General features: G+C 45.4%; 1 protein-coding gene across 1 annotated transcript in view; it reads left to right on the plus strand.

Annotated features, from left to right (window-relative positions):
- The window catches only part of PTK2 (protein tyrosine kinase 2), a 192888-nt gene that overhangs the window by 55659 nt on the left and 124575 nt on the right, over positions 1-12654 (plus strand). The window contains 1 exon segment of the mRNA NM_001075250.2: positions 7079-7305. Within this exon segment, the coding sequence (NP_001068718.2) occupies positions 7111-7305 (195 nt within the window). The 5' untranslated portion in view covers positions 7079-7110.

Genomic DNA, 12654 nt, shown 5'->3' on the forward strand with positions numbered 1-12654 from the left:
TTTTAGACGGCTTAGAGAACCCACATCACGATGTCCGAGGCGTGTGTCAGGCCCCCTTTCCCCAGCCTGCGAGCAGCTGTGGTGGCCCTCCCCTCATCCCGCTTCCAGAGGAAACGTCCACAAGTCCCGGCTCCCTGGTTCCCTCCTGTAACAGGAGGCATGAAGTGCCTCCTTCATCTGGCTTGTTGTTCCCAGTAACAAATACCAAGCGGAATTGAACTTTTCCTTCCTGCCCAGCCCCTCCACCAACAGGTCTGCCCCTCTTATGTTCCTTATCTCGGTGGAATGCTATCACCTTCCCACTTAGCTGCCCAAGCCAGAAAAATGGCCACTGTCTCCTTCAGTCTTAGAAATGCAGTTTGATCAATCCTGTCCTCTTGGATTTTTTTTATAGCTTTCAAATCTTTGGTCTCAGGCCATAGTCAGTCCTGTCTGGGTTATAACAGAAGCCTTCAGATTGGTCCGAACAGACTTGAATGCCTGCCCAGGTGCAAATCCTAACAGCGGCCAGGCTCTGAACCTGCCTCTGCAACCGGGCCTTGTCCTGCTCCCCTGCTGATTGAATTTGAAGCCTCTCTGGCCCCGTGTTGGCTCCCGGGGCGCTCTCGCCACACCAGCCACCTTGTCTTTTGTCAGGTTTAGGTTTTGATGCCCGCTCTCAGGACCCCAGCTTGGAACTCACCTTGTGTAGGAACCCTGACCATGTACCAGGTCTGAGCTGGACCTTTCCTTTCCCTGGCCTCTCCCCAGCACCGTGTGCTCAGTGCACTTGTCTGTGGTGGCTTTTCTCAGAGGACCTCTCGTCAGGGGTTCCTGGAAGAGTGCATTACATGTAGGGCCAGGGAAGGCCGAGTTCGTAGGTGGAAAGTACATGATACATTAAATAAAATTAGAAGGTAGTTCAGTGCTTTTGATGCAAGCAACCTAGCTGACCGAACTTGCCTAGGGATCGCATGGTGATACTGGTTGGCGTGGGGTCCATTTGGGCAGGGGCTTGCACACCCTCTGTGTGCTGTGCTGAGGCTCTGTGGCTCGCCCCTGGACCGGCTGGGATCTGGTGTGGAAGTGAGCATGCACACTCGCAGCTGTGTGACTTGGGCAGTTGCCTAACCTCTGTGCCTTAGTGACCACACATGTAAGTGAGGTGACTGATGGGCGCCACCGTGTAGGGCTGCCGTGCGAAAGAGACAAGTCAACTGTGTGAGAGGGGCCATCGGGTCATGGCGGTCCTGCTGTGTGAAGGACTCCTTGAGGGAATCTTTTCCTAAACAGGCGAAGCTTTTTGATGCTGTATGTGGTGTATTAGACGTGAACTTAGAAGTGCTGAAGGAATAATTTAATGTATGTTTTCTACATTGATTTTGATCATCTGCTTTGATGAATTCTACTTTAATTTACATCATTAAGTATTTTAATTATAAAATAATACAGAAAAACATTTTAACCATGTTTCTTTCATCTGGGAGATTTAGTGACAAAGAAGTGTTTGAGAAAGTCTGTCATGTTTAATGTGTTCAGTGGTAATTGGGAGTCACCTGGCTCCAGGGCGACAGGCTCAGCGTTGCTGTTCCCAGGAGACCTGCGGGGGGTTGTGTCGTGTGGCACGGGTTCACCCAGGCACCCATTCTGTCCAGCGCTCCAGCCAGCCACACTGCCGTCCGTTCTTTTCATCCCAGTAGCTGCTTATGGAATGCCACTGGCAACGTTGGGGAGATGGCCCTCCTCCTGTCGTGTGACTCCACCATGGCCAGTCGACACCAGAGAAGTTGTGGCAGACGTGTGCCTGTGACAGGAAGTGCAGTTCACAGGCTTTCTCCCTGACAGTCCTGTGCAGGCTGGGGTCCTGCTTCACACAACATTCTCCCTGTCATTCGTGATCCGTCGTATACATTCGGTGCTTGCCAGTGTTGTTGGGACGCAGTGGTGAAGAGCTGTGTGTCCGTGCCTGCTGAGAGCAGTGGACTGTGTCACTGAGCTTTAGGATTTTAGGGGCAGAGAATGTCGTTAGGCCACTTGATGGGCCCCTACAGCGTACCTGAACTGAAAGAGTTTTTCAGAGCTTCAGTCTCAGACAGTCACAACCCAATCACTGAGTAGCTTTGTGTTCCTGGACTATGGTGACTTTTATTTTAGGCTTTATACCTGCTAATGGAGCTAGGACTGTGCGCCTCCAACAGTTGTGGTGAAAATGAAATTAAATGAGACTCTGTGTTTATGCCTTGCATGTAGAGCCACTCAGTAAGTGGCAGTTTTAATTGTTTGTAATGAATGTTGGTACTGGCTAGACTGTTAATCTTAGAGCTAGGTTTCATGTGTCAGTTTTAAGGAAAAATGAATTTTGCAGCCACGTGTAAAAATTTGTGCTTATAAGTATCTTTGCATTTTTTGGCGATAGTGTCCCATATTTTTCAATAGAGTCTTAAAGACATCTGTCTTGAGTATGCGTACATGTGTATATGTAGGGCCATATATCATAAATGCAGTTAAAAACTCCTTTCATAAAAAGATGGTAAATGAGTATTTTCATATTTGCAAACATCACATATTTTACTTGTATTTCAAAATAGCACATTCATGTGCCAGTAAGAGAGTGGCAGAGGCAGAAATGCAGATATCGAGAACAGTTGGCATTTATAAAATGTGTCCATGTGAATTGCTTCTGTGCTGGATTTGTGACTGTGGCTCGAGCAATTAATTTTAACTAGTGTGCTTTGGCACTGCATGTTTCTTTTGGTCAGTTGTTGGATAAGAGTCTTCTGACAAACCTTTTTTGTTCTCATATTTGTAAATAAAGATGTGTAATTGAAGTTACAGCATCCATACAGTAAAGTACATAAATCCTACATAGCCTGGCCCAGGTTTTCTGCCCCCTTCCGAATCCGTGTTGGAAGGTTATCAGCTCCCCGCAGCCTCCCTTCTGGCCCCTTGCAGTCGGTGCCCCCGGAAAGGAAACCTGAGTTGATTTCTGTCACCACGACAGGTCACAGTTAAAATATAAACAAATAGGTTACCATACTCTGAATGCTTTTAATTTTCAATCTGAAATACATTTATCTTATCAGCACTCTATTAATTTGGATTTTACATATATGTTATATTTTGCCATTCTTGATTTCCTTAGGATTTTTTTTTTTAAGTCCCCAATATTCAGTTACCTTTAAGGTTTCTAACTAATTAGGGATCTTAGAAATTAAGTACACAGTATGGCAAAAACTTTAACTACCTGGTGGAAATAACTTGGTAGAACTCTAATCGAACATACGTGAAGTTACAGGAAAAATAGCCAACTCTAGGAATGTTGACTTTGCTTTTGAGCCAGACGTTCTGGATTTGCAGCCAAAAGAACTTAGTAAAGGTAGGTGTCTTTTATGTCTTATTGACTTAAGTGAAGAAAATAATTGTGACAGGAACAGATGTCACTGAGGAAGTGACATGGCAAAAAGTTTGCATTAGAGAAGCACTCAGGTGTTTCATGACATTGAAATTACAAAGAATAAAATGTAGAAGGAAGGTGACCCAAACTTAGGAAGGCATGTGAGATTTGTCCAGGCACTGAAAAGACGCTCACTCTGTATCTTTAACAGTGCAAAGAAGGAGGCAGGCATTCTGGTTGTCGTTTTATGTCCCACACTTCCAGGTGAAGGAAGAATCACTGCTGCATACGCTAGTTGAACATACACCGTATCACTTGTCTGTTGCTGAAAACAAGACTTCTGACACGTGATGGCTTCAGATGATGTGAGCTTTTTGTTCTGTTCAGGTCTGCAGTCTGGGCAGGGCTCAGCAGGGCCGGCTCGTCTCTACTGTATGGTGTTGTCTGCGGCAGCACAGCTGGGAGCCCGTGGGTCTTTCGAGGGGGCTCTGTCTCAGTTTTCCAGAGGTGATGCCGCCCATCAGTGGGAAGCTCAGTGGAGCTGTGGTTCTTGGAGCTCTGATCTTGGGTTGCTTGAACTTCTGTCTAGTGTGGTGGTGGACTTTGTGAGTGAGCATCCCAGGGCCACCGTGGGAACCTCGGTTCCTTCTTTCCTTTTTTTTTTTTTTTGGTGTTGCCTTTAATGACCTAGCTTAGGGTGTATCTTAGCCTAGTCTTAAGCCAGTTCAAGTTTGAGGGGAAGGAACATAGACTGTGCCTCTTGAAAGAGGCGTCAGAGTCACATTGGAAGAAGAGCACTGGGAAAGGGGCGAGTTTGAAAATACACAGTGTAACACACTGACATAATACCAAGTTCCGTTCAGTCCAGTCGCTCACTTGTGTCCAACTCTTTGTGACCCCATGGACTGCAGCACGCCAGGCTTCCCTGTCCATCACCAACTCCCAGAGCTTGCTCAAACTCATGTCCATTGAGTCAGTGATGCCATCCAACCATCTCATCCTCTGTTGTCCCCTTCTCCTCCTGCCTTCAATCTTTCCCAGCATCAGGGTCTTTTCCAATGAGTCAGTTCTTCGCATTAGGTGGCCAAAGTACTAGAGTTTCATATATATCCTTCCATGTTACAATATCAAACATTTAAATAATGTTAGCTTCTCTGTCTAGTAAAATCACTGTGGGACATTTAGGATACCCAGGTTAGTCATTTTATGAGAAAACAAACCCCAATCATGGGTGAAAGAACAAAATTAAGGAGAAAACTTTCACACTTGTCTAGGTTGTTTAAGGATTTACTTTAGGGTTATTATCAAATTCTTAAAACTTTTCAAGCTAGTTGATGTCATTAATTAAAAAAAAAAAATTTAGCTGTAGCAATTTGCGTTCTTCACTTCTCATAATTTGGCAAGCATCTCCAGCTTTATTAAAGGGCCAGCTCATCACAAGCTTACTGACATTACTCTCTTGGTGGGATCTTAGTATGTACAGTGAATGTAAGCCAGGCAGCTCCGGAGTAAGACTTGTTGTGGTCCTCGTCCTTTTCTTTCTTTTTCTAATGTGCTGTCTCACAGAGCGTTCATACTGGATTGTGCAATGAGCCTTGGGGTCAGTGCCAAGGCTTGTCAGCTCCTGTGTCCTCACACCTACCTGCCTTGGGATTGCCTTGGTTCTCCCAAGAAAGAAGTTAGTGTGTGAGTGAAAGGGAGTCCTGAAGCTGGAAGGTCGGCAGCCGCCACTGACAGGCCGTCCGCTTTCCCGTTTCCTAGTCCAGCGGGCGCTGGCCTCTTGCTGCCCCAGGCAGCCTGGTGCCTGAGCGGGGAATCGACTGATGGTGGCCCACAGACTGGGGCTCTGCTGGGACTGTCCACAGTGTAGGACCAAGTACGGGCAGAATCTGGCACAGGCGTCTGGAAACCATAGCAACTGGATGGTAGTTTTATGTTCACTGACTCTAATGATAGAAGTTTTGTTCTTGGCTTTTGTATGTCTTCTATTTTTAAATTTCATTTTTCTAGAAATTCCTCTCCATTGTATTTTACAAAGTATGGTTTGTGACAGGTTGGAAATGAAAACAAAGCTGGTCATTTACCACTGATGGTTTGAAGAATAGGGGTCTAAATTACACAAGTAAACCAACTTTAAAAACCTTTTCATTTCCTCTTTGATAGTTTTTTGAAAAAGATATTCAAAAGATATTAACCAGTTACAGGTGCCTGTAACAGGTTAATCTTGAAAAGGTCAAAAAAATGCAGCCAGCCACAGATTGCAGAGGGCTGCAGCTACAAACTCCAGTTGGAGCCCACCTCTCTGGTGAAGGAGGGTGAAGGCTCTTCTCACTTAGAGACAGAGAGTTGGCAGCCCCAGTTGTATGTCTTCAGCCATGGGCCAAAACCAAGTAGAGAACCACACCAACAGCAGAGAATTCTCTTACTTGTTTGGAAGCAGAGGAGTCAGTATAGCAGAGAACAGCACTTGGGACTGCTCTTTCCATAGTGGGCACTGTCCCACAGACTGACCAACCCACATGCCAGGCTCTCTGAATCCTCAGTCCTGCAGAAAGACAGATAGGAACACCACCAGTAAGGGTGGGTGGTGGTGAACAGACTTGCACATGGAACTGTCCAGAAAGGTCGAGGAAGGCTTGATAAGGTGGAGGTGTTGGCCAATTTGAGAGTTTATAGCACAAATGGAATTTTGACAAGCAAGTCAAAGCTTGAATTGATAAAGCAGAACCACATTCTGTCATGGAAAGCAGCTTCTATCATGGTGACATCACAACGGTTTATCCTTCAAAAAACTTTAGACCTACTTTTTAGAGGTTTAGGATTTTGCCATTGAGTTTTGGCCACAGGGGTATCTGGATTGTGCATTGTTTCTGGTTTAGCGCCTCCCTGACACGCTCCCTATCGCGCATCTTGCTGACCCGGGAGCAGCGTAGGGTAAGGGTGCCAGCCCTCGTGCAGGGAAAGTCCGTGTGTAACTTGTGCTCAGCCCCCTGTGTGAGGGCTCCTCTGCACCTGCGGTTCCACTTCTGGGGATTCAGCCAACCAGGGATTGTGTAGGTCTGTAGTGTTTATTTACTATTGAAAAAGATCTGCATAGAAGTGGACCTGGGCAGTTCAAACTTGCCTTATTAAAGGGTCAACTGTAGTGATTTTTTACCATTAGTGTATCATTTCTTCTGACCACTCCAAAGATGGCATGTTTCTTTTCAGGAAGCAATTGATACTATATTTATTCATCCTTACTGTCTAATTTGGGGAGCAAAATAGATCACTAAAATAAAAGATTTTGAAAATAGGCAGTAAAATTAACACCTTTTGCTTTCCTATGAGATATTTCTGACACATTTAGAGTCTGTGATTTAAAGGGGATGGTGGTGTTACATTGTTTATAGATAACAGCAAGTTTTGAACAGAAGTGAAATAAGGTTCCCAGACTTGAAGTAATTTGTTTAACAAATATTTATTATGCTGCTGTGAATCAGGTGCTGCTCTGGGTGGAGGTGGGGGGAGTGGCGGCAGGGGGCTGGTGGTGGGAAAGAGTGATTATCCAGGTGCAGGTCTCAGGTCTCCTCAGGCTCACCTGCACACAACACATCATAGGGAGAGAGCAAAGAACAGTGTTGTTACATTAGTGTATCAGTAAAATCCGTTTTAACCAGTAGATTTCAAATATTCTACACCGATAAAACTTATTTTCTTTTCCAGAATATGACAGATACCTAGCATCTAGCAAAAGAATGGCTGCTGCTTACCTTGACCCAAACTTGAATCACACGCCGAGTTCAAGTACCAAGACTCACCTGGGGACTGGTGTGGAGCGTTCTCCTGGGGCCATGGAGCGAGTATTAAAGGTCTTTCATTATTTTGAAAGCAACAGTGAGCCAACCACTTGGGCCAGTATTATCAGGCATGGAGATGCAACCGACGTCAGGGTGAGTATGTTTTCCTGGGATACACCCTCAGTGTGTGTTTAGGTTAAATGTTAATGGCACACACCGAAAAGGCAGGGTAATAATTGTTATTCCAGTATATCAGCGATGCTAGCTTTTCTCTGTAGTACTTACTGAGTTAATATGTGACTGACTAGAGTTTTAATTTATGTAAAATTTCTTAGAAAAATAACTGCATCATATATAATGCCATTGACTTGTTTTCTTTCCTGTTTTTTAGAAAAAATTTTTTGAAGTATGTAAGGAAACAAAACAATTAAAATAGCCTCTAATTCTGTTAAAATAAATTGTTTTCTAGAAAGTGTAATTTTGAATCTCTTTGCACGATTCCAGACAGGACAGATTCTTAAAAAACAAATGTCTCCTGTATACACACGCCTGACGAGGTTCTGGGGATGTGAAAGACCCTGCCTGGATGGCCTCCAGTCTGTTGCGGGTGGGTCCCGGGGGCCAGGCCCGCGGGGCGTCACTGCATGTGAACGTGGGAGTCGCTGGACGAGCTCCCTCCGGGCGCTGGTGAGAGTGGGTGGTGAAGAGCTGTGGGGCAGCACTGCGTAGGCAGAGGTGGCTGAGAGGAAGGAGTGATCACCAGACTCAGAAAACCAAGTTCGGAATGCAAGCTGTCAGGATGTTTATTTGATCCAGTGTTGAGGAAGCCCCTCCTCCCTGCTGCTCCTCTGCTTAGTCCATATTCATCTTTAAGGAGGACAAGCATCCAGTGAGGAGGACCATCAGATATACTCCTTCCCTTTTATTATAACGAGATTAATTTACTACTCGTTAACTTACACGCCTTAACTATTTTTAAGTACAACAAAGGAAGTGGTAGAACTTAGACTTAAGGCTATATATTACGTATAAACTATATGTAATATTGTTACATCTATGGTACTGTAATACTGACTATTCAAATGGATTATTAAAAGAGTCATTCACTTAGGATTGAAATAGGCGTCACTATCTACCCATGTGCTGTACTTGAAATAGTCTCTTTTCACAAACTTGTTACGATACTTGCTGACTTTTTCTAGTTTATCTATAGCTCTGTTTCATATTTAACCTTATAAATGCAATCTCTGGAGAGGAAACCTTGTACATGTAACGTCTATGGGAAGGCTGTTAGGGCATTTTGTAGTTGTATAAATTTCAGATACAAGAGAGGAAATTCTTTAAACCATTGCATCAACCTTAATAGATTTCAGAGTATTGTGCAGGAGGGGAGCCTTTCAAAGGTTATGAATTTCCCAAGACATTTAGGAGATGTTAAGAGTTTCTTATATCAGGAGTTTCACTTTGGGAAGGCTCCGTGACAGATGTGCTGTGGGTTTAATATGCGTGCTACACATGAGAGGATTTATACCGTGGAAAGAACCAGTGATCACTGGGCACGTGTCGGCCTTCAGCCAGTGTTAGAACCTTACCAGCATCAAAACATTCGTATTGTGAAGAAAAATTTAAATCAGATAGAAACACATAAGTTATGAGAACATATTTCTCAGACTTCTGTGAAGATCAATATTAGCAAATCTATGAGGCCAAAGAGCAAGTTGTTCTACTTCACAGTAATTGATCAGTGTTTAGAATTTAGCAAGTCTTAGCAGTTGGTGATTGATTTTCAGCATGAGGCAGAGAAACCTCGATTGGCATGGATTGACCCCAGCCCTCCCCGGGAATAGCATGAAATCCACATGATACTGGATCAATGTGATGGCAGGTGGGAATTACTCATAACCCACTTTTATCTAGTGCTGTAACATCTGAAAATGCAGGATTTTCATGTAAATTAAGATGGATCTGAAGGCCAACCATTTTCAGAAAGGAGACAGCTTATCGTTATCTAGAGTTGCTTAGTAATTAGATTGAGTCTCAGACCCTGTCGTTGCACTGCCCAATGTGGAAGCTGTATGCCACTACTGAATACTTAAGTGTAGCTAGTCTGACTTGATGTTTTCTAAGTGTATTGGAAAGGACTGAAGCTGAAACTGCAATACTTTGGCCACCTGATGCTAAGAGCCGACTCAGTAGAGAAAGACCATGATGCTGGGAAAGATTGAAGGCAGGAGGAGAAGGGGGCAGCAGAGGATGAGACGGTTAGATTGCATCAGTGACTCAATGGACATGAGTTTGTACAAGTTCTGGGAGATAGTGAAGGACAGGGGAGCCTGGTGTGCTGCAGTCCATGGGGTGACAGAGAGTTGGACACAACTTAGCGACTGAACAGCAACAACAAAGTAAAAATAAACCCTAGATTTCAGAGATTTAATATGAAAAAGGAATGTAAAATATCTCATCAGTAATCTGTTAGTTTTGTTCTTGGCATACTAGGTTAAAGGAAATGTATCATTAAAATTAAATTCACTTGTACCTTTTTGCAGTTTTTTAATGTGGCCATTAGAAATTTTTAAATGGTGTACGTGGCCTGCGTTATGTCCCTGCTGGACAGCTATGCTCCGTAGAAAGTAGTTTTCTGAGAGGCTGCTTAACTCAGGAGAACCAAAACCTCTGCAGATTCCTTTTTACCAGGAAAACTCAGGATTCTTGTTATAATTCATTACAGAGGTTTTCAGTTCTTTAATTAACAAATTTTACTATTACATATATATGCTAATTACACACTAATAATATAGTGGTTGCTGACAGGATTCACAGGCCTCCCCTGTGAATAGGTGGAGTGTATAGAGCAGCCACAGTAGGAGAACTGTGCTCATTGAAAGGCTGTGGACATCACAGGCCTGGGCCTCGTGGCCTTGACACTCCGGGCTGTCACCAGCCACGTGTGCAGCTCCTGGGTGTGAGGAGGTGGGGTCTGTGAGATGGGCACACGGGCACGCTCCGTCTCCATAATCAGCCTCGCCTGTGGCCATGTGCCGCCAACATCAGGTGCAAGTTGTAAATGCAGTCATGATTCCTAAGCAGGGGTACAGGTTCGTGTGTCCTGCCCGAGTAATCAGTAGCTCATGGTCACAAACATCACTTCTCTTGACCATAGGCTAGTGTCAGCGCCATGTTCCAGGCAGCTCTGGAAATAAGTTTGGGGTCAGTGCAGAAGAGCCAAGGTTAGTGTATGGAGAAGATCCAGATTCTACCAGAGAAGTCTCCTACTTAGGAAGAAGGGCGATGTTTACATCAGACTGTTACCAGCGATGCCAGATGCAGGGTAGCACTGAAACTGGGTCTTCAGAGGCCCTGGGGGACACACCTTGTGTCTCTGAAGTCTAAACCAGGTACATTGTCAGCCACCAACATGTGGGATGAAGGTGTCTATAAGAGCGATAAGGACGTGGAAAGTTCATTCTGTAGGCTGTCTTTGAAAACTCAAGTAAATGACATATTGGAGCGCAAAGAGATGTGGACCCAGAAGGAAGTCCTGTAGTGAATGCCAGAGGCTGGCCCAGGCCCAACCTGCCAGCCCCTTCTGGCCTCTTAGGTCTTTGTCAGTCCTTACAACCGTGGCCGTGGTTCCATCCTGCGCTCTGCTTAGTCCACACGGCACCGCGTTCTGGTTGGTCTCATCTTCAGTTGAAGACCTGACACTCCCAGACTGTGTCTCTGCCTCTCTTCTCTGTCTTCACTTTTCTTCTCCAGAAGAGCCATCCAGTGCTTCAGATGAAGGGTTTCCCCTTCTTTTAGGTAAGTAGGCCCTGTGCAGCGTCTTTCACTGCTTTTGCTCACACCCAGCGTCCAGTATGTTAGCTTGTCCTGTCCATGTTGTCTTTATATGTACCTGGAACCCACACCTCCCAGGGCCTCCCCTGCACACCTTTCTTGGAGCCCTGCGGTCTCCTGCTCGCCTTCCCCGTTGTCCCTGCCCCGTCTATTCACAGCCCGGCCACCTGAGCCATCCTGTTCACACGAGATCCAGAGCACATCACTCCTCCACTCGGAGCCTTCCACACCGTCCTCTCTGGAGTGAACGCCAGCCCTGCGGGAGCCCCGCCTGCTCCTCTCCCGCTGTGCCTTGCGGCCTTCTGTCCTGGCACCACCCCTTTTACTTCCTGCTTCCTGTCTTTCTCTCACGTGCCGGTCTTCAGTCTTCTCGTCAGTAATCTGCTCAAAAGTCCCAGGAGCTCCCTGTTCTTCAGGGGCCCCCAGGGACCTACGGGATTGGCTCCTTGTCACCTGTCCCGGACCTTCCAGAACACAGCACATCCTTGCTGATACCTTGTCTTAGTTCAGTGACAGCCACTTCAGATTTGTGATCTGCACAGCTGGACAGTCACACACTTGTGTTAGTTTAGTCCCTGAGTTTGTGGCCATTTGTTATGGCAGCAACGAGGAACCGAGGGTGACTGTAGATCATGAAAACAGAAGTGCCTGCTTTGTCCTGAGGACCGTTAGGAGGGCCCCGCGTCTGCTGCTGGACCAAGGGCAGGAGATGTGCTGCCTTCTCCAGAGCAGGGCTGGATTTCTGCATCTTGTTTTGCTGAGTGATGGTAGGTTCCGACCTGTACAGGTGTGGTCAGAGAAGATGGTAGGAACCTGTTGGTTTCCTGAATGTGAAGAGCACCTGAAGGAGAGCGCACTGAGAACAGTGACCGCTGGACATAATAAAAGACACGTCGTCCTGATGAGTGTACTTGGCTGTTCATAGGAATGATGAGATGGGCAGTGTTGAGAATTATGCTCATGGCCTCAGATGTCTCCTCTAATAAACAGTGAAATGCTTCAGGTTATCCATGAGGAGAGAGCTGAACGCATCAGATACCCCTTTTCTCTTGTTGCCTGCCTTACCTTCTTCACAGACGGATTCTCTTGCTCCGTTGTTCATTGTCACGTCCTTCTGCTCAGCTCTTGACTTTCAAGGGTCAGGCTCACATCCTGCCATCGTTGCATCGCTGGCACCAGACCAGAGCACCTAGCTCTCTAGGTGATCACTGAATGAGTAGGGCAGGGGCACACATCATGAGTAAATGGACGCGAAGGACAGAGCTGCACGAGTGCTCTCCACCCAAGGAAGGAGAGGGTCACTTCCTTTCAGAGCACTGTCTAAATGATAAGTGGCCAAGTTGAACCAAGCAAATCCTAACAGTAACTTCCAGAAAAAACAGAATGACAGCTTCATCTCACTAGTTAGTAACCTTGGAAATTAAAATTTTAACAACAAAACACCCCCCCCACCCAACCCTGCCAATCTTGGTCCATCAAATTGATAAACTTTTTTTTTTTTTTTTTTTAAGTTTTTCAGTGTTCTCTTTTTCTCTCTCTCAGTATCATTTGCTATAAGGAGGAGACACTGTTTAGGTTAGATTCATAATACAATACACTTACAGAATTACAGAAAAAGTCTCCATATATGACTCAAAGGAGTGTAATTCCTTATATAAATGGAAA

The sequence above is a fragment of the Bos taurus genome, chromosome 14 (genome assembly GCF_002263795.3).
Source record: "Bos taurus isolate L1 Dominette 01449 registration number 42190680 breed Hereford chromosome 14, ARS-UCD2.0, whole genome shotgun sequence".
NCBI lineage: Eukaryota > Metazoa > Chordata > Mammalia > Artiodactyla > Bovidae > Bos > Bos taurus.